The sequence below is a fragment of the Daphnia pulicaria genome, chromosome 2 (assembly GCF_021234035.1).
Source record: "Daphnia pulicaria isolate SC F1-1A chromosome 2, SC_F0-13Bv2, whole genome shotgun sequence".
In the NCBI taxonomy this organism is placed as follows: Eukaryota; Metazoa; Arthropoda; class Branchiopoda; order Diplostraca; family Daphniidae; genus Daphnia; species Daphnia pulicaria.
In genome coordinates this window covers 7574481-7601965 of record NC_060914.1, presented here as the reverse complement: position 1 = coordinate 7601965, position 27485 = coordinate 7574481, and the positions used below count along the sequence as shown (strand labels likewise).

The 27485-nt window shown below is 40.6% G+C and overlaps 1 protein-coding gene and 1 long non-coding RNA gene across 5 annotated transcripts; both read right to left on the bottom strand.

The window, feature by feature from the left end:
* Positions 1 to 7277: 7277 nt before the first annotated feature.
* On the bottom strand, positions 7278 to 8895 carry LOC124325981. The gene is made up of 3 exons (XR_006915481.1): positions 8546 to 8895; positions 7618 to 8403; positions 7278 to 7552 (listed from the first exon to the last, which is right to left on the bottom strand). It is a non-coding gene; the product is annotated as an uncharacterized LOC124325981 (long non-coding RNA).
* A 7699-nt stretch (positions 8896 to 16594) lies between these two features.
* LOC124327476 (probable ubiquitin carboxyl-terminal hydrolase FAF-X) lies at positions 16595 to 27219 on the bottom strand. 4 transcript variants are annotated; one of them, XM_046786413.1, is made up of 19 exons: positions 27131 to 27219; positions 26529 to 26697; positions 25359 to 26461; positions 25023 to 25287; positions 24859 to 24957; positions 24329 to 24784; positions 23869 to 24263; positions 23470 to 23796; positions 23075 to 23402; positions 22546 to 23013; positions 22323 to 22477; positions 21872 to 22258; positions 21391 to 21790; positions 21182 to 21331; positions 20908 to 21115; positions 20165 to 20842; positions 18359 to 20094; positions 17954 to 18288; positions 16595 to 17864 (listed from the first exon to the last, which is right to left on the bottom strand). In XM_046786413.1, the coding sequence occupies exons 2-19, from the start codon at positions 26613 to 26615 to the stop codon at positions 17369 to 17371; spliced, it is 8073 nt and encodes a 2690-aa protein (XP_046642369.1). In that variant the 5' UTR covers positions 26616 to 26697; positions 27131 to 27219; the 3' UTR covers positions 16595 to 17368. The 4 variants fall into 4 exon arrangements, with proteins under 4 accessions (XP_046642369.1, XP_046642368.1, XP_046642370.1 ...); XM_046786412.1 differs by lacking the exon at positions 27131 to 27219 and adding an exon at positions 26911 to 26999; XM_046786414.1 differs by lacking the exon at positions 27131 to 27219 and adding an exon at positions 26870 to 26954.
* Between the last annotated feature and the right edge of the window lie 266 nt (positions 27220 to 27485).

Sequence of the window (27485 nt, the reverse complement as noted above, 5' to 3'; positions counted from 1 at the left end):
GAAACATTTATTTACTTTAATATTGTTACAAAAGAAAGAGCTAGGTGGACCTCCTCCTGAGTAATACGGTGGCCAGTGAGTTCTGCAAAAGTTATATTATTCGTGTTGGCATAACAGTTATTTACGCTGATTTTTTAAGGACTCAGTAAGTCTCCATTTTGATTGGTTTTATATGTGACTTATTTAGCAATACCTTCTTTAAATGAATGTTGTTTTATTTAGACAAGTGTTAACCAGGGAGAAGGAAATTTATGATTGTTTTCTCCCGTTCCAGTTGTTACACCTTGTTTTCGATTCAAGATTGAGGTTATCGTTCACTTCAGCGTTAAAATTACTACCGTCATATTCATTCTCGACCTTTACATGTAATTACAAATTTGGTAAAAGCATCTCTGTTTCTCGTTAATTTTGTTTTCCAAATAGAAACCCCGACATGTACGTGAGAAAAGAGGCATGGAATAAACTCTTTGATTTTTGCGGTTAGAAGTGGAGCGTTCGGTTGCCCTGCTGATTGCTAATGGAAGCTCTCACGTTCAGATGCGACAAGAAGAGATGAAATATACAAACAGCGTATTTTTTTAAATTTCCAGATGGTTCTTTTGTTTATTGAAGTTAAAACAAACACTACATTATTAAAGGTTTTAATAAAGAGTCTAATAACCGTTCGCATCAATAACCAATTGCAGGCGATTGGTTATAGAAAGAACGAGTTTTTGCCAGTAGTCGGGTCTACCACGATAACTGTCCCAGCACGCTCTAGCTTTCTCGTAGACTTCGTCAGGTGATTTTGGACGGAAATATTCTAAGTCCTTCACCATGTTCCCCCAATGATTTTCAATTGGATTTAGGTCGGCTCCCTTAGGTGGCCATGGCAAAACTGCGATTTCGGGGTGTTCTCGAAACCAAGAACGAATGAAGATGGCTTGATGGATGGGGGATAGGTCGTGAATGAAGCGCACTTGTTGATAGTGGAAACGATCTTGTATAAATGGTAAAAGAACATTTTGCAGGATTTCCAAATACATCTCTTTGTTGAATTTCCCTGTAATTCGAACAAAGTCCCCTGCTCCTCCATCTCTAAGCCAACCTTAAACTGGAACCGACATTCTACCACTGGTGTCTTTAATTTTAATGTGATATGCATCAAACCGAGTTCCGTTTTTCCGGTAAACGAAAATGCGTCCACACTCGTCAGATCTATTAAGTTATTTCGGTCATTTCCGAGAACTGAAAGAATCTTTTTAAATATATACCCACCCAAATGTTTTTTCATCCGAAAAGATGACGGATCTCCACCAATCTGGATTTTTATTGACGTAGTCCAGCGCAAACGTTAATCTTTTTTCGGCGTGTATACTATTATAAAAAATTTCCTAGCTGCGCGACGGGTTTTCAGACCTGACTTAGCAAGTCGCCGGATGACGGTGGCCTTACCTTACATCAACACCAGCAATATCTAAATAAAAATAGAATAAATCTGTTTGCTTAACCATAATAAATAAACCAATGAAACAATACTTACCAGTCACTTCTTGTGCTGTAGTGATAGGCTTTGCTCGAACAATTTGAATAATCCTAGAGTCCTGCTGTGCAGTGGTGAAGAGAGGGCTCCCGTAACCAACTTTCCTTTCTACGTCTCCCGTTTCCACGTGGAGTTCTCGCCACAAGTAACAGTAGCTTCGCCAATTCCAAGTTCATCAGCGATCCTTGTTATTGATAAACCCTGAAATGTTAGCGCAATAATTGCTCCGCGTTCCTTATTATTTAAATGCTTTCTTCCCCGATTTTCTCTGAACATTGTTCAAACGATTTGTAACGACAACTGGTCAAGTCAATACTTTTTAACCCCACCCTGCTTCGTTTAGTTTCATAAACTATCCCCGAAAAGTATATTATCGTCTAAAAATTCCAGACAACCTTGATGTACCGTGACCGAGTTAGTCATCTTGGTCACCCTTCCCATGATTTTAAGTTTAATATGTCTCCTCTCTAAAATACTGGCTGTTACAAGCTACAAGCTACATACAAGCTAAAAGAAGGATTGCTCGTAAATAACGACATTAAAATTAACTTAATATTAAAAAATTTTCAGGTCAAGGTTAAGAAAGGTGGTTGAAATGGGACGCAAAAAAATCCTGCGCCGTATATAAAAAATAAATCTCCCCTGTTGAGCTTCTCATTTTACTTTTATCATCACCACGCAATAGATCTTGGTAGCAATCGTCTAAACTCCTGCCGAGATTTCGCGTTAACTAACGTGGATTCTTTATTGGACTCTTGGAAAAATGTTGTTTTCATGGAAGAACAGCAATTTGCGTGAGTATAAAAGGTTTCATTTATTTGTGGGAATTTTTTTCCGTGGAGTAAATCGTATTTATGGCAATTAAACGTCATTAATAAATTTGATTTTTTTTTTTTTTCAGTTTGGATGCTTCCGGTCTAGTATACCGATGCCGCAATTTCCATCGTTTCCGAGGCATTCTGTGTCAGTGTTGGGCTGTATTACAGAAGCCGGCCCACGTAATGTTCACAAAGTTAACCCCTGTCTTAACGTCAGGAGTTACATCGGGCATCTTTCAAACCTTTCGACCATTCTGGCCACCTGGGAGCCTGTTGAAGGCGAGTTTCGTGGTTGGAGATTTGCCCATCCCTACTGACCTGTATCTTGCTCATCAGCTGTAAAATATTGGTTCGAATCCCAATCGAATATCCGGGTTTATCCTGACCTAGTGCAGCAGAGCAATTTTTACCAATGAAGAAAGTGTGGCTGAAAGTAGAAGAAGAGCTCAACTATCGAGTTTTAGATGGTGTAAACATTGAAGATTTGTGGAGCCATGTAAGTGAAGTTTGGCCGAAAGTGACTAATAATACTACGGTTCGTAATGCAATTTTTGAACTACCTGAACGCTGTGCTGATTATGTAAACGGACACGGTATTGTTGAATAAAATAAGAGAGACGCCCTTCTAACACTAATTGTCTTCCTTAATTTGACGTAAACCTTTTGATTTCATTAAATCTATGCTTATCATTTATGGACCGAAGACGCTGATTAAACTTTTCCACTTGTGTGGCTGATTCCCACAACAATAAAATGACACTCTTTCAAATAAAAAAAATGCGCTGTTTATTGTATTTCATTATTATCAATTTGCTACACTCGTTTGAGGGGACTTGTAGAAAGTTAGCATAATGTAAATCCATTGCGTAAGAAAGGGAGCGATGACTGGGTCTTGTGGGCTAATCCAAAACACTCCCGTCTTCGTGTTCTGTGAAAATATCTGTACCGCTTCAGTTTCTTCCTCGGATGTGGATTCCATTTCCATATGGTACTGGTTGGTTAAAAATATTTCGTACCGACATCGTACAGTATTATGGTCCCAAAAAATCCGAACAGCAATTTTATTTTGAAAGCCACCTACCCGCATTGCAGGAAACTATGTTTAACTTTTGGTCCTAATTTTTTTTTGGGGGGGGTAGGAACAAAGCGAACGGTGGGAAGAAAGAAAAAGGAGTAATAGGCTCATTTAGCCACTGGTTATGTCTTTCCCCCAAAAAAAATTATGAATTAAACCAGACAGGTTGTCTGGAATTTCCTTTGCGGGTAAAAAAGAATAACCGCATTGCAATAGCCTTAGGCTCACCGTCAATTTTTTTACAAGTGACGAAAAAAGGAAAAACCTGTCAAAATGCTGCACAATAAAGCGGGAAAAATTCAAAGTTATCGTAATGGCGCTTTGAATCCTTTTTCATGCGTCAATTTTGACAGAATGTTGTGAGCTCGTAACGGCAATGACGGTCACACCGTGATTCAGAATCCCACCAATAGAATTTCTTAAGCAAAAAATAGAAATTATTTCCAGGTCTCTATGACATTGGTATATAGTATCAATGCCAACAATATAATTTTTTTAAATGAAGAAGAACCTGACGACCAGTTTGGATGTTATGAATCATATGTATGATATATAGGTATGAATGATATGTAGGTATGATATGAATGATATTTATCCCCCGTTACAAATAGAGGAAATTGCATAACATTAAAATCAATCAATGACGAGTAAGCCTACGCTACCTAAAGCTAGCGTATATTATCCACAGAGACGCTGTTGGCCTAGATAAACACTTCTATATGTTTGTAATTAAGAACCAGTTTATGGCATATAAACAGAGGTTGAAGAATTCTGAAGATTACAAGAATCAATTGTTTCCGCAATTTACTTGGGAACTGCCTGTGATTTTTGCCCTCTCACATTTCGAACCATCCGTGTTATAGTTTCTATTTCATATGCCATAAAAAATTTATTTAAATTCATAATTTTTCATTTCCTCCCATCCCAACCCCATCAACCGATGCGTTCCTCATTAGAATTAGTAATTGCATTGGATGTTGGAGAACTTAATTCGATAATTTTTTGAAGCAACTCATCCCCAGAGAATATGGTGAAGGAACGAATATATGTTGTCATTTGTTGCTCCACAAATTTCAACACCATACGCCATGTAGATAAGATCCACAGGATTAATTTCAGACATTTCGAGATCCCTCAAATTTGCAGTCAAAATAACATTAATTACGACATTTCAATTTATTATGTAATCGAAAACAAAAAATTTCTTACGAAATTAGAAACTTTCCCATTTAGATACAGTACCTACCTAAAGTTTGGGAACGCGCGCGCGAGAGAACCTTATGGAGTTTGGCTTTTTTTCTCGGCGATCCGAAAAATCCAATTTTCGTCGTATCGTTTTGCGTCATATTTAATCTAGTCAATTGTAAATTGAAAACGGTTTTTATTTTATTGCCCGTTCTAGTCCCTTTCTTCCCCACCCATTCCACCCACGCCGGGTTGTCGCCTCTCATAAGCGCGCGATTTCTCTGTTTATCAGAGAAAACGGCGCGCGGGATGGAAATGGGGGGGGGGGGGAGAAAGGGACACACACGGTTAATAAAATAAAAACCATTTTCAATTGACAATTGACTACATTAAATATGACGCGAAAAATCTTTTTACTTATAAACTGTAATAATGAGGGTCTTTAAGCATAATTCTGGTGAGATTTTCGAGGCTTTTCCAATTCAACTCTAGTTTTTACACAGATAAAATGGTGGCAATCAAATTTGAAGAGCGGTGAAAGGTTCCCATTAATTTGCAATAATGAAACAAAATGAAAAATTTATATAGCTTTGAAGTTTACGAAAGGCGTACGAGAAGGTACTGGTGTGAAGACAGGTGGGTCATTCCACGCCAATCAAACAAATTGTTGGCGCGCGGAAAATTCCAATTTGGTTTAAATTTGGACCATATATTTATAAACACAAAAACAGAAATTATATTGAACGGTTCTTTAGTGATAGCCGTTTTAAAATTGTGTTTTTTTCATTTTGCCGTACGGCGCCGCTCAATATAATAAAATTTTCTTTCATTTTTCGAGTCCTGTTTTTTTTTATTTTTAAGATCGAGACCACAACCAATCGATAGAAAATTTTATTCTCTATGGAATCGTTGTCATTTTTTATCAAAAATCAAGTAAGACGAAGCAGGTATGTACATTTTTACATTTAAATATTGTTCATTTTAAAATGCAAATAGCGTAAAGGGACTCATTGCATTTTAATGCCAATTGTCTTATCAAATTAAGCATCTTCTTATCTTTAATTGGTATTATGTTAAAAAAAGGTACATATTATAGTTAATCCACAATAATTGTTGAAAGACAAACCGATTTTCAGTTTTTTCGCCCTTTTTTCAAAAAAAATTTGTGTCCCCCTCTCCCTGGCCTTGGCCTTGGGGCTGAGTTGAATTCATCTCGGTTCGACATCGTTGCTTGCTCTAGCAAGCAATAAGGCAATCCAATGCCTTGGGCGAAATCGTGGTGATCACATGCGACATGTATTTGCCACTTATTGTGAAGCGGAAAAACTAAAGGAGGAATTGGGCAAATACACGGTAGTTGACACGATAAAGACAGTATACGTACACGGTGATGCGTACACGATATAGACTGGCTCTGAATTTCAGGTATAAAAAGTCTTATGTGAAACATTAATGTGAAAAATCAAAAAGGATATATAGACTCTTTCTCTTGAAATATTTTTAACCATAAAAACTAATCAAACATGTTACCATGATATGTTTTTGATCTATTATTACATACTTCTTCGTTGAAGAAAAAGTATTTGGATTTCTGAATTCCAAACATATACTTTGTGTGTTATGTGAAGACACCATATTCTTGTGTCTATTATATTTTTTAACTAGAAAACAGGCGACAAAATCATTCAAAGCTTGCCTAGAGAAGAATTATTACTTTGCTTTAAGTTATAAAGGAAATATTTCTAATAAAATGTTATTTCTAGAGTAATAACCATTGCACTGCAATTCAAAAAATGAAAGTTGAGAATGAAATGTATCTCATTAAAAATGGTTTCATTTCATTTTACACACCAATGTACACACGGTTGTTATGCAAAAACAGGGGATTGGGCAAGGTTTAAAAGCTATAACCAAAACACAATGAATAGGGATATTCGTTTTTTGATACATTGTCACTGCGTTGGAAATCCCGTGGCAATCTTTAATCCGGTTATTGGTGGTGCGCCAAAAAAAGATTCGCACTGACGGAAAGTGCTGCTTATTCATTCCAGAACTCAATTAATTCTCTATTTGTAATTTCGTGGTTTATTTGTCATTAAACATACAGATACTATATTTCATTCTTTTTTTGAATTGTAAAACGAATTTTTTTAATGAAAAAAAATGTGTAATGTAACGAATTTTTCTATTCTTTTCAAATTAGACAAAGAACTCACTTATCGTATTTAATAAATAATTTTTTTCGTTTCCATTTTTCCATTTTTTCATCCTTTTTAATTTTATTTTCCTTTTTTATTTATAAGGCTTATTAGCTTTTGATTTTTTGAAGTGTCTATTAATTAATCCCCCCAAACTTAAAAAAATTAAAATTAAAAAAACTTACTCTCTAAGAAATACGTCGGTAATTTTACCGAGTAAACTGGTATACTTTTTTTGAAAATTCGAATTGGAAAATCGTCTTATGAGTAGAAAAAACCAGTCACAATCAAAACTTTTTAAAATACTAGATTGACTGTTTTCTAGTGACATAGTTTTCTTCTATGTCATTAGCAATGGCGTCATTATAAGAATCTAAGTTAATCATCATTATTAAATTAACCGTGACTTGTTAAATTCAAATACCGTGGCATTTCCTTCTAAAAGAAAATTAGGATCAGTCTTGATCGATTCTCCCATATCGTTTTCCTAAATTTACTTGGACATTTCACTTCAATGCAGCCTAATCCCTGGCAATCACACAAAATTTATTGATTCAGAGAAGCCGCGAAGAAAGGGAATGCTTTGAGATAAACAGGCAACATTCATCAAATTTAAGACCGGTATGTTTCTCTTTAATCAAAATGAAAAATGAATTTGAGGCTTTTCGTGGTGGTCCTTCTATGGCACGGTATTTTGCCACGGTATGTGGCCAAAGTATGTAAGCCAAATACCGTGCCATAGTCCTTCCCCCAACTACAATATTGGATAACAATAAATAAATGTATTAACACTAATTCCATCATTTAAATTTTTATTACCGTGTTTTAATGTTGTGTGTTGTGTGTTTCCTCCTGCATCTCTTCTATACATTTGGATAATTTCCTTGCATCGAGCGGCGTTGTTGGTGGCAAGAACGGCGTTGACAGCAGACTGAAGGTTTCCATCTTTCATGAAAATATCCGCCTTTACTATCGGCAAGCACGTGTTGCAGTTCCACTGCCAACCATGTGCGTCTAATTGTGGAGCGAGGGAGCGTTTGAGACCAACGTATTTACCATGACCCCATTTGCCGCAACCACCACATTTGATGGCAAAGCAGTTTTCGATCACTTGACCGCAACCCACGGTGCGTGGGTTGAGACCGTTCCGGTGACTGCGGAAAGTTTTGCTGCCTCTCTAATTTAAACAGCCGTTAAAATACGAAAACCTATTTCCCTTGTACAGATTGCAACACACAACTTTCAGAATTTGAATGGTTACGTGAGAAATTACAAGTGCACGCATGTTAGAAAATTGCGAAAGTGGTTTTGGTATTATGGATATAGTTTAGCACAACTACAAAGGTTACCAATTTGTTTTCACGTATCCCATCTGACAAAAGAAAAGCACGACACGTAAAGTCAGGCAGAGTGTGAGATACTCTTCGTATCGGAATTGGGGGGAATTTGTAGCCGTAGGATTGTTGGGTTTGATGCGGAAACATCCTGTTCGCAATCATTTCAAAAACAAACTCACCTTTGCGGCCGATTGAGAGTGAGTGGGCACCTTATTCAAGTTCACAGTGTGTCACCTCGGTGGAGCTGCATTGGCGTGCTGCCAACATCCTGCATCAATGACATGTACAGCAGTAAGAATAACAAGAGCCAAGTGAGTTATTGATGACGGAAACATTTATGTCGTTTAGCCGCCAATCAGCCGCTGACAACGGGTGAGCACCAGTCGATGCAACAATTAGACAACAGTTACCATTAACGGCGGCGTGAAGAAACGCAGCCGCTGGGGGACGCAATCCATACGTAGGACCACCATCCGCGATAGCCACCAACGCCACTAACACATCCTTAGCCAAGATCGCCGTTTCATACTTGCACGATGTGGCATTCCAAACAGTGGCAAAAAAAGAAGAGACAGTCTTCCGGAATTCCACGACGAAATAGGTCTTCTAGAAAAGGGATAAAAGGAAAGTATGAAAAAAGGGCGGCCCATACTTTCCTCTTTCCTCTTTTCTTCCCTCGGGCCAATTCTCTGTGGATTCGGTCGCGAAAACAGTAAACAACAGGGAAAACATTTAAATTTAACACAATTTCTTTTAAATACGTAACAACAATTTATGCTTAAATGTAGCTTGTTCAATTACCTTTCACATTAAATTATTCCAAATTAATTGTTAACTGGAAACGTTCCACGAATATTTTTTCGCGACACCCTATTTTTTCCCCATCCGAATCACTCAAAAGTACACGAACAAGGTGGAAACATGGCGGATTCCGCAAGAGTGCGTTCACGAAACAGCGGGTACGCGTCAGTCAGCGATTGATCCATTGCGGAAGATCCTTGACTCAAAGCAGTCTCATCGATGACGAACTTTCCCTAGGAAATTTATAAATAATATACTATATTCAGAATATTTAATGAAAATATCGTTCAATTATGGTTTGATAAGATGATAAATGTGCTTGCTTTATACAAAATTGTTGAACATTCCTTGTTGAAATGTTATTTCTGGTTTCCAGTTATCAAGAAAGAATTTGATTTCTAATATCCAATATAATGAAATTAAATTCTTGAACAATATGATAGTAATAAAAATTCAGCCAAGTCCTAACATTACATTCATTTTGATTGACATTATTACATTGATCTTCCTGGCGGAGGATAAAACCTAAACCACGGAGGCTAGAAGCGTTGAAGCACAGGTATGTTGGGCGATCCTGATCGTAAAACGCGGAATTGGACAAAGATGATAGGGCGGCCCCAGCCGCTTGGAAATCTACTTGTTTTTTATGTTTCTGAGTCCACAGCCAGACGAAATCCTACAGCAATAAAGGTACCAGAGGACGAAGAAGGGATATAAGATAACCACATAAATTACCTACTGCTGACAAAGTCCAAGGAAAGTCCGAATTTTGGAAACACATGTGGGTTGCGGGGATTCACGGATGGCTTCAATAATAAGTAATAATAAGTAAATCGGGATTTGATGGAACTTGGCTTTATATGAAACGAGCAATTATAAAAGGAATGTGGTCTCACTGTTACACAAATGTGGGCCCATAGGGAGACGTGTTGTGTTTATTCTCTCTGCAACCCAAATGCACGTTGCCAAACCAGATTTGAGTTGCTGAAACCCACTCCCTTCCTTTCACCAAATGTCTCTCTCACTTCGTCTGCTAGAACTCTAGCTTGCCTTCTTCTTCTTTGTGACACCCAACAGGAGATAGTCGTCCGACTTGTAACCAGGTTATATTTGATATCTTTAAGTTGAACAATCATATTTCTGTGCTTTGTGGAGGTACGTGTTTATAAGTTAATAAATTATTGCAGAAGTGTTCTTGTGTCTAATTGTAGAGATCATAATTACAACTAGACGTACTCTTCCTGTAGTAAGGGAAAGGATCGTAACGTTGTCTTGTTGTTCGCGTTTTCTAATGTTTTCTTTTTTTCATTTTTTTAATATGTGGTCCATTCTTACATGAATATGTGGCCCCACTCTTACATGAAATTGGCCACACTTTTCAATTACTTTAGAAGTCAAACGAAAAATAAAAGAAATGTGGAAAACTATTGTAACAGTTTTACGCCATGAAATACCCAACCTCTAAGGCATGTAAAAAGGGGGTTGAAGAAGTTTGAACAATAAATAATAGGAAAGCAGTTAGAACGACGCAATTTTGAATAATATTTTCATTAATATAAGTAATGTCACAGTTTAGTTTTCCTGCCTCTCTAGTACTGACACTCGACAGATTCACACGTTAAACTGGTTAGAAAATGATAAATATGACAGAAATAATGGCAAAGAGTAAACGTAATATTCGCACTAAATCTCCGTGTCCATTGGATTTCACTGCCAAACAATTTGTTTAATGCAACACTAGAGAATTCAAAATCTAGGAGGAAGATCTCGAGGAAGATCTCGAGGAAGAAGGAGACGTTTCATTTCGTCTTTAAGTTTCAGATAGGTTGTTCTCACGTGCGGTATTCTAAGAATGGCTTACGCCAACAATTTAAAAAATTTACGTTTGATATAGTGACGACGAAGTGATTCTTGACACTAAAGTGTTCGACTATTTCTAGAATAAATAGATATCGTACGAAACTATCTCAAGAAAAGGATTGATGCGGAAAAGCTAGTGGGGTATGAGGTAAGCAGTTTTTTGTTTAGAAAATCCAGCATTGTCATTTTTTTTAATTTACTTAGTGCAGTATAAAAGTTAAGTGAGGTCATGGCTGACCAATGCTACAAGAATATCTGGTAAATTTCATAGTTATTTTCGTAACATAGTCAAAAACTTAATTCTATTTCTATGTAGACAATTTCAGAAGAAGATAAAGATATTGCGCAAAAGCTATCGCTGGCTACAGCCATTGACGCACACAGGTGTGTGGATGTAATTGAAGCAAAAATTATCCGTGTAACAACTGCTGCTGAAAATTTTGTTGTGGTATAATTTGTGGCATTTTACAGTAGGGAGAGTGGGGTAATTTTTGACGCGTTTTGTTTTTAGACTATAACTTCGAAATTAATCAACTGATTTGATTTATTTTTTTGTTTTTATGTTTTCAGTGCTTTTTTCCATTCCCAGTAGATTTTTGGTAATTTTAGAAGAAACGGATTACGCTGTACCGATTTTCAAAGTATTGAAAAAAATTGAGGGAGGAGCTTATGGCATTGGGTGAATTGGAACACTTGGGGTGGTGATGTTGGACAGCCTCAGTTTAGCCTATTAAAACACCAGGACAAATATTTAAAAAATGAAAACCTATCCGCATTCATGAATTGTATAAGTTTTAAAAGGTTTTATCTGAATAGCTATTTTTAAAAAAGTTTTCTTATAGTAAAAGAAACTGCTTATCTAAGATAGGGAAAAATCGATTATCGTTTGATAAGGGTACCATGAAAAAAATAGTGAAGGAACGAAAATTCACCTCCAAAAGCAACGCCCACTGCTGTCCCATTTCGGATATATCAGCTGTCGGGTGGGTTGGGACTCCGGACTCCCAACCCACCCAACAGAACCGCTCTTTTTTTGAAAATGCTGTTTGGATTCGAAATTATGTTCAGAAAATTAAAATTTTTATTGAAAACAATAGAGAAATGAATAACGAACATTTCAGTATGTTCAAAGTATAAAATTTTTTAATAGTTTTAGTAGGAAACACTAAATTACGGCCAAATTTTTAGCAAAGCAAAAGCCGTTTTTTATTTTATTAATAAAACCTCAATTTTTCAACCCAAACGACCCAAACTTTTGCCATCATTATAATACATTCATTGTAATTTGAGGTAATTTTTTTATAATTTAAAAATAATTTTAACTTTTTAACTACTTCCTCCCGCTGTCCCATTTGACCCGCGTCCCATTTCACTCCACCCTCCCCTACATTTAAATGAATTAAATTACCTTTACTTTCTTTAGATTCAATCAGCAAACTAACGTCAATCTTTCAGCGTCCTACAACGAAGAGGATGTTGTTCAAGAACTATCAAGGTTATTGTCCCCAGAAAGAACAAGTACTACGACGGACAGTACTGCGAATTGTGCGACGATGTTTTTTTATCCGATGTCAGCTCTGACTAGGCACATTCATCGAACACATCCAATGCCATTCGAAAATTCTGTTTAATAGTATCTAAACCTAGCAATTCAAATTTCTGATGATGCCTTTCAGAATTTGTTATTGGTTTTATCAATCCTTCCAAGAACAGCGATCATGAGTGAGACGAACGTCTGTTCTCTTTTCTTTTTTCTTTTTGAGAGAGCGTCAACGTTGCTCTTCTCTTGCCTACTCACTCTCTGTTCAGACTTCCTACGTAAATGTTCTGATGAGCGCGTCGTTCGCTCTTAGCCCTGTGTTTACATGGATGGCTTATTGTACGACTGGACTTGTGCCCTTTGTTTCTTAGCCAACAGAACGCTTCTGAATTGCTGACTGCCGAAGTAGTTGCTTTAGACCAGTTTCAAATTCTGCTTAACCCAAACTGTCTGTAAGTAATTTTAAGTTAAGTTACTTATTCAATTTTGATTCTAATTCTAACTGTTTAATTATTATTACATTTTTAATTAGTAAACTCTGGCCCCAAAAAATAAGACAGCAGAATCTCGACATAAAAAATCATCAAGATATTCAAGTCAAGAAGAGAAAAGAAAATTCGGATTTTTAAATAACACCCAAATTAAAACTAACAAATTACAACCCACGCAAAGTTTGGAAACATGACGAGTGTTTCCGCGCTTTTAACACGGCGGCTTGTTAGATTTGTGCTCCTGAAGCGTTTGTTTCCGAGAAGGTCGGCGATCGGGCGGAATCGTAAACGGATAATCCGTATGCTAGCGAGTTCAAGATGCCAAAATTCATTCAAAATTGTTAATTAGTTGTTATTCATATTTTACACATGAACCATATAAGAAAAGGTGTAATCTATACACATAAAATTTTGCATTTGTCTAACTCAAGTCTAAAATTAAATAATATACCCCTAAAACTACTTCCCAGTAGCTGGAGACACGCAAATAAGGTTCATATAATTTCGAAGCAAAACAAAAGCGACTACTCCAACCTTAGCAATTTCCGCCCAAAAAGTGTAGTAAACATTCTCGCTAAAGTCTTTGAAAAAATCATCCTCGGCAGACTCAAATGGCACGCCAATCAGTGCAACTGATTCCACGACAATCAGCATGGTTTCATCCCTGGCAGATCGACAGAAACCGCAGCTCATCAGCTGAAAAATCACATCGAGTCAGGTTTTATGACAAAATCAGTCCGCAGTTGCCTTTTTAGACATTAAATCTGCTTTTGATACCGCTTGGCACCCAGCGATAATAGACGCTCTCGCGTCAAAAGACTGCCCCCCCCCCTATCTCGTTAAACTCATCCACAGTTTCCTATCAAATCGGAAAGCAACCCTCACCTCCAACTCCTCTGAAATCACAATCAACATCTCTACTGGCTGCTCGCAAGGATCCGTTCTCTATGCTTTTCTCTGGATCGTTCTCATCGACGATCTTCTCAGACAGACCTTTCCATTTCCTGTCCTCATCAGCGCATATGCTGACGATATCAATACAGCTGTCCCTCACCCAGATCCAAAAATTGCCATCTCCCGTCTCCAATCTGCCTGCAATGCTATCCTAAAGTGGTGTGAATCAGTGAAACTCGTAATCAACGCATCGAAAACAAACTTTATGCTCTTCTCGCGCAGAAAAACCCCACCCGCCGACATCCCGTTCATTCAGATAGGAAACATCAAAGTCCCAGCATCCAGCACCAGCCTCTTTTTAGGCCTCACTCTAGACTCGAAATTGTCCTGGCATCAACATATCGAAAAGAAAAACCTTTCTATTCGCCGCCTATGCTTTCTTATTTACAGATTTGTCAGGAACAACTGGGGCCTCTCCCCTGCCAGAATGAAAGCAATCTATAAGGCTCTCATAATTCCGAAATGGCTCTACTGCTGCTCCGTTTGGGCTTCGTCCACCAACAGAAGCGTTATTTGCCGAAAACTACGTAGTCTCCAGCGCACCTTTGCCTCTTTCATGACCAGATGCCCCAGCTCCACCTCAACTGAAGCGCTTCTAGTAATCGCCGGGCTCCAACCAATCGACTACACCATCCGCCAAATATGTGCTTTCAGATACAGTCTATCCATACCCCACCATATCTTGTCTCCTTCGTCCAGAAATATCGTCCAGCCCATCTTTCACAACCCTCTTATCTCTCTCCCGGCTGATACGACTACGCCTTACGTCTCGACCCCGTGGTCTTCTCCACCTTGCTTAACAATCCTGCCAAAGCAGTCCCCAGCTCTGCCGGTTTTCGCCCCTTCGCCACGAACCCTTAGAGTGTTCACCGACGGCTCCAAACTCAACGACAAAGTAGGCTATGGTGTCGCAATATTCGACGAGCAAGCCCTTCTCAACACCTGCAAAGGGCGACTCCCCGACCATGGCTCCGTTTATCAAGCAGAATCCTCCGCCATCCTTACCGCTCTCCTTTTTATATTTAAAAACTACCCGGACATTTAAAAAATCGAACTCCTATCAGACTCGCTAGCTGCACTATCATCCATCGTCTCAACTGGCAAGATCACTTCCACAACATTCAAAATCAAAAAACTTCTTGAGTTGCACTCCAACACCTCGGTGGAGTTCTTTTGGATTGCCAGCCACCAAGGACACAGCGGTAATGAATTAGCAGATGAGCTGGCCAAAGATGCCACAAACCTTTCTTTTATCACGGACTCAACACCCCCACCCCCCTTCTGCATCAAACAACTCATTGAGGCCCACACCACTGCAGCATGGAACAAAGAATGGTCCCTCTGTAAGAAAAGCGCTATCACTCACGACTTTCTTCCCTCCGTCACCCTCCAGAAACCTCTTGTGTCTCTGTATAAACCATTTCAACTATGCAAAATAATCTCCGGCCATGCACCACTCAACTACCATCTCCACCGCATCGGAAAAGCCCAATCTCCCATGTGCAGCTGCAATCTGGCAGAGGAATCAGCTTGGTACTTCATTTTCGACTGCCCCAACCACAACGTCCCCAGATCAGCTTTTAAATCAACAGTTTTATTACTCACCGGGAAGTGGTCGCCCCCCCCCCTTCCATCTATAATACAAATCCCGCAGATCTTTGGCACCTTTCAAAATTTTCTAGAAATGTCGTTTCGTCTCCAGCGCCATACTCTCTAATTCTTTTTTTCCTTTTGCATGTCAAGATATGTAATTAATAATCCTAACTGTACATAGGCCTACTCTCCCTCCACTTCAATCACTCGTTTTTTTTCTATGTGCTTGTACAGCCACTACTCTGTTTATCTTGTATTGGGCAACGCTCGCCCGCGAGGATATGCCCGAATAATTAAAAAAAAAAAAAAATACCCCTAAAACATGCTTTTTCCCTATACCTCCTTAACAATCTCGTCCGATCTCGCCTCCATGTGATAGCAACGCTATCTACATTCCTGAAAAAAAAACTCTTGTGTGAGAGAGCCCGCCTACCTTAGAGCTATTATACCATGCAATTAAAACCGCTGCCAACAAAACTTGCAGCAAAGTACCGCCAACCCACGCTAAGGTGCGCATCAAACGAGATGTTACACGACTTTTTGCTCTGCGGAAAAAAGCTCTGTAGGGATAAAAGTTTGGAAACTTAATCCAGAGCTATAGAATACTGGTAGCGCCACTGCCATGTTAACTTATCCTCTCGGAAATTTTCTCTGGGGCTGAAGCCAAGTTGACGAATCGATAGTGAAAATCGGAGCTAAGATATCGATGAATCGATCTCGCTCCTTGCCACTCCTCCACTTTTCCCTCCATTCCTATTCCTCACTTCCCAACACACCCGCCGTGGCGCTTATAGCTAAGGAGCAGGGCAAGCAAACAGACTTCATTTCCAGAGAATAAAAGCAATGGAAGGGCTCGCCATATGAGTGGCGGTACCAGTATTCCATAGCTCTGCTTTATCCATGAGCAGTCAGTCTCGAGCGAAGAATTATCGCCGATATTTTTATTTTTTTTATTTTTAGTTTCATCGTTCAATAGGTTGAAATATAAGAAGTACAGCATTTGTATTGGAAGTTTTTAAAACTATCGCTAACAAGCCTTGATGGGAGGTTGAAGCCTAGTTCTAGGAAGTTATTATAAAAGCTTGATTCAGTTTGAGTCGCACGCTTGTATTTTCAACTCTAGATCGTCACTGAAACAAAAGAAAAATATTAACAGAGTTGAATAATGTTCCGCCTTATTACCTACAATTTCTTCCAAATGACACATATGCACACGGCGCCACAAGAAATTAATTTTTATTCATCGAGTAGTGGATGCCGAACGGGGGAGGGTGTATAAATGAAAAAATACAGTTTGAAGAAACAAGGGATCATATAATTTTCATTTAAACGAAGAATTCCTCTTAAACTCTTGGTTGTGTGACCACTCTCAACACATCGTATATCGAACCGGGACCAGCCTATTTGAAACTTGAACCGAGAAATATTATGATTTGAAGAGGTGGAGGAGGAAGGATAATAATCGATAGCTGTTGAAAAAGAAGGACCAAATAATTGAACAAGCATTGACTAAAGCACATCCACTGTAAATTTCTACATCAAAATGAACCACAAACACAAAAGGGGGAGTCCATTAGAAGGGTACAGCCCATGTTATTTCACCGCCAATTGAAACGTAATTACTAGCCGATGCTTGTTCCAGTGAGCTGTTCGCCTGTTCTATACGGAATCACATGTTGGAGAGCAAGAGCAAGAAAAACAAGTTTTATTGAACAACGGAAGGGCTGAATAAGAGTAGTAAAGGGAAGAATCAATAACATGACGTGTACCGACCCTTTGGATGCTTTTTTTTTCTTTTTTTTTTCTTTTTTGACTCATGAGGCTTACATAAAGACTGAAAACGGCAGAAGAACAAAAAAAGAAAGAACATGGAAACGAGCCATCAACCCTAACAACAAGGTCAAGAGTGATGCCGTCAAAAGGCTATGTTGTGTTACAATTCAACAATCACAGCTGCGATGTTTTCCGTAAATTCAACAGGTAGCAACGTCTGGCTAATGGGTGGGTGACGGGCCGGATTGACTGCTACCGTTACCTTCGTTCTTGACAGGTGGCTGTTGGGGCCGATTCGGATGCAGAGGAGGGAATTGTGAGGAAGAAGAGCGAGGAATCGACAGATTGGGATTCGTTGGCGGTGCAGTGGCTCGTGGCGATGCTGCTTGAGCGTGGCCCGGTCGGGGCTGGGATACACCAAATGCTGCCCTTGTCATCGTTTGTGATTTTACAAGAGCTGCTGTAGGGTTATCTAAGCTGCTATCAGCAACCAATGCTGGTGGAGGTGCAATATTATCGCTGTCATCTCCTCCACTGCCAACAACGCTATTGCCAACTCCACTTGGATTTCCGCCAACTGCATCTTCACTTTCCACTTCTTCTTCAGGACATAGTTCGATGGACTTGTCCAACGTCAATCTGGCGCTGTGTGAGCGCTCGAGAAAGTAGCCATTAGAGGTCTCGTTTGACTGCGCAGGTGGTGACCATTGATTATATCTGGAAAAATAAGTTGTAAATTAAGCACAGAAAATAACAATATTATTGCAGTAAATCAATTATATTATATTATATGATTATATGCGTACTGATTGTTGCCTGTCGGATATGGCCTGTCAAGCTCTTCGTGAAGCCAATCTACAGCTGCAGACCATTTGCGTTTGAATTCGACATTGGTCAACAAAATTTGGTGGGCCGTAGGGCACGAAGAGAAGAGCGCCACGAGGCACTTGATACACTGATAGGCTCTCTTGTGATAGTGATTCTTGGACCTTTGTATGATATCAAATAATCCATCCCGGTCGTCAGGGATACCCTTTAGAGCAGCTGTGATGCGATATTTCTGCCATGAGTCTTCCAACGACAAAATACAGAGAAGCAGGTCGAGATGTGGCCGCAATTCGTAGGTGTAGGCAAAGGCAACCTGAATCAAACAGAATTTGATTTGATTATTTTGAAAAAAAATTAATTAAAAAGACCCTTAACAACTTTACCTGCCACAAGATTTCAGAGAGAACGGCAAAAGAAAAGTGGTTGTTTTCCCAGCAACAGTATCGTAATAGACGGGACGTTTCTTCAATGCCACTCGCATCTTCCAGAAGTTTCTTAACAAAGTTGTTGCGGGTGTAGAGAATCTCCGCCACCTGGGGCTGGATAGGCATCAGCGGTGGTTCACCAAACGAATTGGGCAAAGGCGGCTGGCCAGGAACCGACGAGCTCGTCTTGGAGCTGATGTCGCAGCAACGAATCAACATACATACAACCTGATAGAGCTTTCCGAGTTCAGCATACTGATACTTGATCGGTGGGCCAGGGCCTTCATCCAGAGCCACCGTCATGAAAGTAGCCAAGACATTGAGTCGGAGTAAGTGAGCTTTTTCAGGCGGGCCAAGTGAAGCGTAGACCAGAAACAAGTTGAAATACTGTGAGAGGTGTCTTCCATAGTCGGCCACCTCCTTACTGAGTAGGTTCAACACTGCTTGGAATATGTGATCAGCCAGTGTGACTTCACCGAGAATCGGTGCTCCGCAGCTACTTGGAATCGATAGAGCGCCGGGTATGGTAGTGGACGGTGAAGTGATTTCACAGGGACCGTCACTCAACGATAGATGAGCCAGAAAGACTAGGATTTTGACGAACGCTGAACGGACTTCCGCACTGGGACACTGCAGGAGATACTCGCAAAAACGCTGAGGATGATCCAAGAGGACGCGTTGGCCGATCCAGAGACGAGCTGTCTTCGAAACGCGCATCGGGCCAAGGAGCGCTTCATACCAGTCACTGGCCACCCCTCTCAACGATTTCTTAGTGTGAAGACAAGTGGTGAAGAGGAAATGTGCGCCAATCTCGACAGATAAAAGAGCGAGCTCCTCCATTACAGCAGGATCCAGGTGGATGGATGACGGCAAACTTGGTAACTTGGCCGACAATGCTTTCGGATCCACAACTAGGTACGGCGTCTGGCAGCTGATCAGTTTCCTCATGAAATGAAAATATTCGGTTGAAAACTGGTTGTACGTGTGTTGAAACTTGATGTTCTGTTTCCGGACGCTTCGTTCGATGGCCAGAGGCATAGAGAGTGAGGGAGTTGGCGAGGCAGAGGACGTCGAAGATACCGACTCGTTGACTGTTAATTCACTCATCCGATTGCTGATGTCGATGTCCTCCTTGGTGTAGAAGAGAATGTACGCATTCCACCAACGCTTCTGACGTCGGTAACTCATTCTTTTAACGACGTGGTCGAAAACCTCGCCCATATACTCGCCGCCGAAACATTGGTTCTTCATTTCCTCGTCGTCGTCCATTTTGCATTCGCTCACATCTCCGTCATCGAATTTGTACCACTTTGCTCCACTCGTACCACCGTTAGCATTCGCGGGAGGTCGATGGAGGATGTAAGAATAGTAATGACCGCCACTTGCCTGGCCACTATGAACGACGATTCCAGTCAACTGATAGCGAGTGCAAATATCGCGATTAGCCTCTTCCTCCATGTCGTAGTCAATAATTTCGCCTTCGGCTTTAGCCAAACCCCACACCGTGTACGGCTCCATGTCCAGGACGCGAGGGAACTCGAAATAGTCGTTAAATTTAATGGGACAAAGCCGTTCGTAGTCGTATTCGAATCGCTTCAGTTGAATAGCCAAGATAGGCGGTAACTTTTTCACACATAGTCGCTTCACAGTATTGACTTTTTTGTTACATTTTTCGCAATGGTACGCATCACCACCTATAATAAAAAAACAAAAATGGTTAGCCAGGACTCCGCAAGTTGCTATCAAACAGACACTGAAAAATACCTTCGAGTAATTCTCCCTTAACGTATTGTTCTAAGGAATCGTGCAGATTACTGTGATTGCGAATGTCAATACTGATAACATTGAAGGGTTGCTCCTTACAGTAACGATGCGGACAACCCTTGCAAATTTTTTGATCAGAATAGATGCCAACTAGGGTTCGATGCATAATTTGCTCATGACCCAGTGCTTTCAGAGCCTCGTCGACGCTGTCCGTAAGACTCATGTAGAACTCAACAGCATCTTGCTGCTCACGAAGATTGACCGGCTCGCCTTGAAGCTTGAAATGGCGCCAGAGGCCACGAGGGACGTAATATTGCAACTTGCTAGCTGCCAAATGCCCAAAGATGGCTTGCAGTTGCTTCAGAATATTTATGTTGTATTCGCGAGTCGATTCGTCTCGGCTTCTCTGGTGTTGCTGCAATTGCAGCTGCTGGTCTTCGTTGGTCTCCGTTTCATTCTCCATCTTTTCGTCGCCGTTAAAATCTTCATCGGGATCGAGCGCTGCGCCGTGAGCAAGTAACACACCGCGCCGCAAACGTTCGATCATAAAAAGTTGCTGCAATACAGAGTTCATGTAGCAAGTAGCTCCGGCATTTTTCAGACCCACAAAACTCCAGGAAGCTCTTGGTCCAACTGGAGGCAAATATTCCCATTCACTAAGCGGTTCGGCTTGTTGATCTAAATGTTAAGAGAAATGAAAACATCTTCGAGCCAAAAATTAATAAGAATATTGAGTTTTATACCAGAGAAAAACATTTCGGTTAACATGGACGTTAATAATTTCATATTGGCCACACATCCAGAACTAAGGGCCACTAGAAGATCCAGTGCGGCCACCACCGAAGCCGATGAAGAGCAAATGGGATCGGCCACAGCAGACATTAATTCGCCAGTGCTGTTATACTTAGCCATGATACGAGATGCTGGATAAAGAAAGTCTTCCAGGAGTTCCTAAAATAAATTAGAGTGAGTTGTTAGTTAAACAATCTGCATGTACTGTAAATCCTTAAAACCTACTTTAATTAAGTTGACACCCTTCGAAGGATCAGACCCCACTTCAAACTTCTTAGCTAAGCCGAGGTAAGACACCAGCTCCCTAGTGAGACAAAGATGACCTTCCAGTAAATCATCTTCAGTCTGCGTTGATCCCGTCTTCAAAAAAGATTCCTGAAACACACAATAACAAAATTAAATTGCATCCAACAATCAAGAAACAGTCAACTTACTCTAACACTTTGCAGCCAACTGATTTCGTTGAGTAGTAGGGGTTCGGCTGTAGGTAGAGGGGTGCCGGAAGTGGCAGCTAAGTTCAAAAGCCGACACAAGAGCTGAAAAAACTCTTGTGAATTTTTGGCGTGTTCTGGAACCGTGCTGCCCATAACCGAAAATAGTAGTTCGAGAAAGAACGTCAACATCGAAGGAGACTCGGGCGTAAGAGTAGCTTGAAGTAACACAGGCTGACTCGATATCAAAAGAAATTGCTCCGCTGCGGATAAACGGAGTGGCTTCACCGGGCAGAGCAGTATCATCTCAAGTGAAAATCGATAAAACGTAGGGGCCTGCGACACCTGATAAAGGGCCCGTGGTGATATACTGTTCACCACAGTCAAGACTTCCAAGGCCTCCCTAAAGGACGTTGACGAAACCAAAGAAACCATTAATATTCTGGAATACAATATCCAAATAACTTTCAATTTCGTTAATTACTTGCAGAGCAGCGTATCCTCTGAATATTCATTTTCTTGGATGGGCGTCAAAAAGCTGTTTATTTTGACAGAGCCAAGCTCGTCCCAAGGAGAATCGAGCAGCTGATAATCCCCGCTACTACTTGCCCAGGCAAGACGGACCAGAGAGCGGACAACCTCTTCATCCGGCTTGACGCCACACAGGAGAAGGCTGGCATCCGAGTCACCCTGCATGTGCTGAGTAAGCCGAACAGCAATAGCCCTTACAACATTGTCAGTTGCTATACAAGAACTGCTATTTTGAAGCAGAACGGTGTGGATGGGCGATTCGACAAGGTTGCGCAAGCAAATATGGGACATTACAGCCAGCACAACCTTTGACAGTCGAAGTATGCTTAAATACGCCGACCTGGAAAGTGATAAGTGAACGTTATGTAGAAACCTTTATAAAAGTGGCATTTAAAAAATCGCACCTTTTAGTTGGAATATCAGCGGTGGCGAGGAAACTCTTGGCACTAAGCATATTTAATAATAGAGGAATTCCACCTCTGAGAATGAATCCTAGTTGAAACTCAGAAGTTCTCTCCGAAGCTGACATATTGGCCGGCATCAGCAAACTGTAGGCAACCTGATAAACAATCGAGAGCAGTAGGATTTAGTGGGAGGGAAACGAGACCCTTTTTTCTATTAACCTACCTCCAGATGATACAAAATGGTCGAGGGTGATGCCGCTACGAAGATAGATTCCAATTCCGAAGGAGATTGGGTAGGCCCAGTTTTCTCGCTACTCGTCACTGAAGGCGAAGACGAAACGACGGGAGGAATTTGGCTAGCGGCTACAAGGCGCTCGATAGCCTGCGGATCAGCCGGCAACTGCCGTAGAAGATTGCGTGCTGCGTCACGCAACTGAGCATGCTGTAACTGTGAGCCCAGATCCGCCAATTGACACAAAAACGGATTGATGCGCTTGTCTCTCGACATTAACACTCCCGGTAGCATAATTTCGGCGGAAGCGGCTGAAATCGGATGATGCTGCTGACCTCCCAAGCTACCTTGATAACTGCTTGGCGCATGCTGAGGTGAACCACCCGTGCTACTATCACTGCTACTGTCTGGTGATCCCGCCACAGCAGTATTCGATTGCGACAGTTTAGCTGTCAACATCTAAAGAGAAATACAATGAATATTCATTCTAAGAGAAAAATTTGTTTTAAAAAACGCAAACCGTTTTATCCCTGAGTGGTAAGTCTGCCACTAAACGATATCCTTCGGAAGGTTCTATGAGTTCATTATTCAAGTAGAGATCCAGCTTGACTCCACTCTGTTGCTGCTGTACTGGCGGCTGCTGGTGGCCCACTACTTGAGGCTGAATTAAAGACGAATTTACTCCAGCAGTTGCAGACAGGGCAGCTGTCTGGTTGGTAGATTTCACTCGAGCCATGATGCGTCGCCGAACGGTGGCGAGGGTCTCGTTACTATGGGTCCATATTTCGATATCCTCCGGTTGGCGTCCTTGGTTAGGAAACCGGACAACCAGTGTAAAGCATTTCCCCCTAAGTAATGATTGGCAATGTTCAAATTTTCAAATTGACTCCCAAAAATAAAATGTGTCAATATTACCTGTGTGCTCTTCCCAGAGGGAGCAGAGTACGCTCCTCCCTCATCTGAAACTCGCAATCGTAGTCGCTAACATACTCCTGTAATAGTTTCAACAGTCTGCACATGCGTGTTGTCTCCTGTCTGCTTCGATTGGCGAAATCCTTCTCGGTCACTAAGGCTTCATGTGGCTGCTGCTGCTGCTGTTGTATCATGTACGCACGCAGAGTATCGTGTGAAGCTCGAAGTCTGTCACTACAACTGCCTATGAGATCTTCGTGAATCTCAACTTGGTTGTTGACCAATCGGGGACCTAAACTGGTGTAGGTCTCCTTCAGCAGATGAATAGCTCTACATGACAAAACATTCAAACGGTTACACAAAAGTTAAATTGAAAAGGAAAGATAGTGATTTAGATCGTACTTTTCAGCAACTGGATCACTTCCAAACAGAATGACACGCCACAAATAATCAAGTCCGATGAGCCCCACGTCGTTCATCTTGCGTCGGGCTACTAATTTTCCTTCTTTAGCGTTGACAGCCTTAAAGAAACGATCGAAGCACTTCATCCCACTCTCAGTCATGAGACTAGGATCCAGTTGAAGAATCTGTGCCTCGAAGAACTCGCGATTTACTTCGGGATCAAGATCAGGCTCCTCGCCCATCAATTTCGAGAACCATTTGAAGCAGGCCTCTCGATCAGCAACAAATATAGCCCGTTCAACCAGGCAATGCCAGATCTGACGTGCCTGAGGCGCACAAAGCCACAACTGCCCGTCTTTCAGCAAAAATCTCAAAAAACTCAAGCGTTCTTGAACCTAAAGGGCAAATTTAATTACAAAATTAGAACCATGATTTAGAACCTCACACCATTTCAATTTACCTGAAGAACGTGGCTGTAACGACCGTCTGGCAAATGCGTGAGCGGATCGTAGTTGGCTGGACTGTCTTTTACGGTGCTTCGCACACGCTCCATGTAAGAACAGAGATTGTCAGTTATAAGAATGACTAGTGCGTGCTGCTGCTGGAGACGATTGACCACTTCTTGTCGGTAGAGGACGTGCTGAGCACGAGATGCGTGGGCGTTGGCGGCATGGTTGTAATTGGCCGGAGTCTCGGCATACAGGCAGCATATATCTCGAATTTGTTTGAGCGCCTGGAGTACCCACACGTTGTGACGAATCTCTTCGACGCAACGATCGAGCCAAACTGTTTTTTGAGTGTCACGATCTTGAGAGCAAGAATAGTCAAGGATCTTCACATGAGCATTCATGGCCTGGTCGATGATTTCATTCGGCACGTCGGGTGAGTGCGCAAGGTTCCAGAATAACGTCAACACCTTCATTTCAAACAGATGATTTAAATGATTTGGTGAAAAACATGTGAAAGGATTTTAATAAAAACGATATGTACCTTGTGAGCCATTACACCGTCTTTATCGTCCTCAGCTAAGCGGCGAATCAGCTCTAACAGCTTTTCTCGTTGTTTCTTCCCTGCAGTTGTCCAACTTGCCTGAAAATAATTTTTTTTTAATATTCATTAGTCGAATTCTTTAAATCGTCAATCCTATAAAATACCTGAAAACATTCAAATAAATGGTCCAATTGTTCGGGAGAAAAATCCCATGCTAGTTTGGCAAGCAAATCATGAACATTCTTGACTATGGCTTCGTGCTTGCCGGCTTGAGAAGCCCAAACACGGTCCAAATCTTCCAGTGTCAGTGCTTTCTCCTTAATAACAAAGCGGAGGATTTTCTCAAGTTTCTCAACATATTGAGGCTGATGCAACGAATCGGCTAGGACGATCTGTAATACCCTATGCTCTTTCAGCCATCCAGCCATCCTGGAGAATAGAATAAAAAAAATTAGTAAAAAAAAAAAAAAAAAAATTCAAAAGACTCGAGTTTTTTCTACCTTTCAGCTGTAAGCCACTCTTCGTCAGTTTCGTTGGCACCCGTAACGACGCTGTTGCCCGTTGTTCGGTGGGGATACGAAGCTACACTCGCAATAACCTTATTGATCTCGTTGAGGGCGTTCATTTTGCCATTAAAAGATGAAATTTGCAATAGCCGAAGGATCATTTTAAGTCGAAACATTTCCAAATTCTGGAGCGTTTCTTCCTGACCGGGGACACGTTGCGCAAGATTCTTGAGAAATTTGACAAGTGCTGATATTAAATCATTTTTGCCTTCGTTCTTCGATTCTTTCTTAAGTTCTTCGTCGGTTAAATTATCCAAGAATGCAGGGATCACCTCAACAATAGGCAGGAAATATTTAGTAATGGTGGGGATGGTCAACATTTCATTGCAGAGTCCAAATGGCCGAATAAGAGCAAACATCACAGGCAGGCTCAAGTTTTGCTCGCTTTGAAACCGTTCCAACAACAGTTGAAATCCATTCAATTTCCCAAAGCGATTAATAAGGTCCACTAACCAGCCCCTTGGAGCTCGAATGTCGGGGGACTTTGCAAAAATTTCTTCATCACCTCCATTTGCATTCAACGGGTAGAGCTCGGAGGGCCGGGTTAAGTTGAAGGTGTGAAATTTGCATTGAGGATTCAAAACTACAGCTAGCAGCTCCAGCAAGGGAAACCAGTCTTGACTCAGCTTTGAGACACATAGTTCTATTAGTTTTTCACAATTCCTCAAGATGCAACGATGAATCTCAAACTTCCAACTGCTGACAGCATCATCAGTCAAAATCTTAGTGAAAGACTTTGTCAGGCCATCCTGGAAGAATCTCTGGCAAGCTTCACTTCTTGTATCCAGTTCTCTCCTACATAAGTTGATGGATGCATCCAGAAGGATTTCAAGCTCACACTTTGGTAGGACAGGGACTACCCAACGTGTCCTACTAATCATTTCTTCTAGCCTGGCCAGTTCACTAACTGGGAAATAAGGTTCACCTGTAGTTGGATCCAACCAGGCTTCCTCGTCATTTTCTTTCTCTTTTGCATTTTGACCATTTGTGTTTCCATCTATATTTACAGCAGCAGCAGGACTGTTTTGATTTGGAGTCTGAAAAACAACATTAGATTCAGACAGTTAAACTAGCAGCAGTGAAAGTGAAATTGATTTGACTTACAGTATTTCCAATAGCAGTAGTTTCTTGCATGGACTCATTTCCCACTGGAGTCCCTCCTTCTCCACTGTTTTTCATGGCTATTGTCATTTCACACTTTTCCAAATGCACAGTATGATCAATATGTCAGGTTGTTCAAAACAGCCAAACAACTCCGCTAACATGTCATGTTCTGAAAATAAATAAAATTTTATTATCACAAAACAATAAAAGCAACTAGGTTTTTAACTATACTGATAATATCAGAAGAATTATGTGATGAACAAATAATGAAAAATGCATATGAATGAATGGAAATTTAGCAATGAAAATGCTATGTTGAACAACTCATTTGATTTAGTTACTTTAAAAGAGATGTTTGTGATAAGAAAATAAAAGGCAATACGTATCGCGGAAAATGTTTCGACAAATAAACATTCCCTGGTATCTGCAAAAAGCTTAAGGCCATGGCCCAATATGGCGGCTATCCCAACAGTGATTTGTCATACACAAATATGCCGGTAAATAAACTGGTGTCACAACTACTAACTTTTTCAGGTTTGTTTGATCATCTCTTTTCTTTGACCGAAAATTATTTTAATTCTCTATATTTTTATAATATTTACCTTATTAATTATCAATCGTGAATAGAGAAGACTCTCAGTTAAGTCAGAAAAAACGGAACAGACGACAACGATTTCTGCGTTGCCAGACGTTATTATTGAATTTAGTATATAAAGGTTGGCTGTTTGAAGTTTTGCAGCCATTGATCCTGAGAAGAATCATATTATGTAACACGAATCTTATTTTTCTTCCCATTAGTTTGCAAGGTCAAGTTAGTTTTCATCAGAAAACAAATTATGTGAAACATATCAACACCGACCTGTCACCGACAGATTGACGCAGCAGTTTCAGTCAGGTTTCAGTTATGTGTTTACGAAATGCTACTCGACTGTTCGTCCATAAAAGCCAAAAGCATCT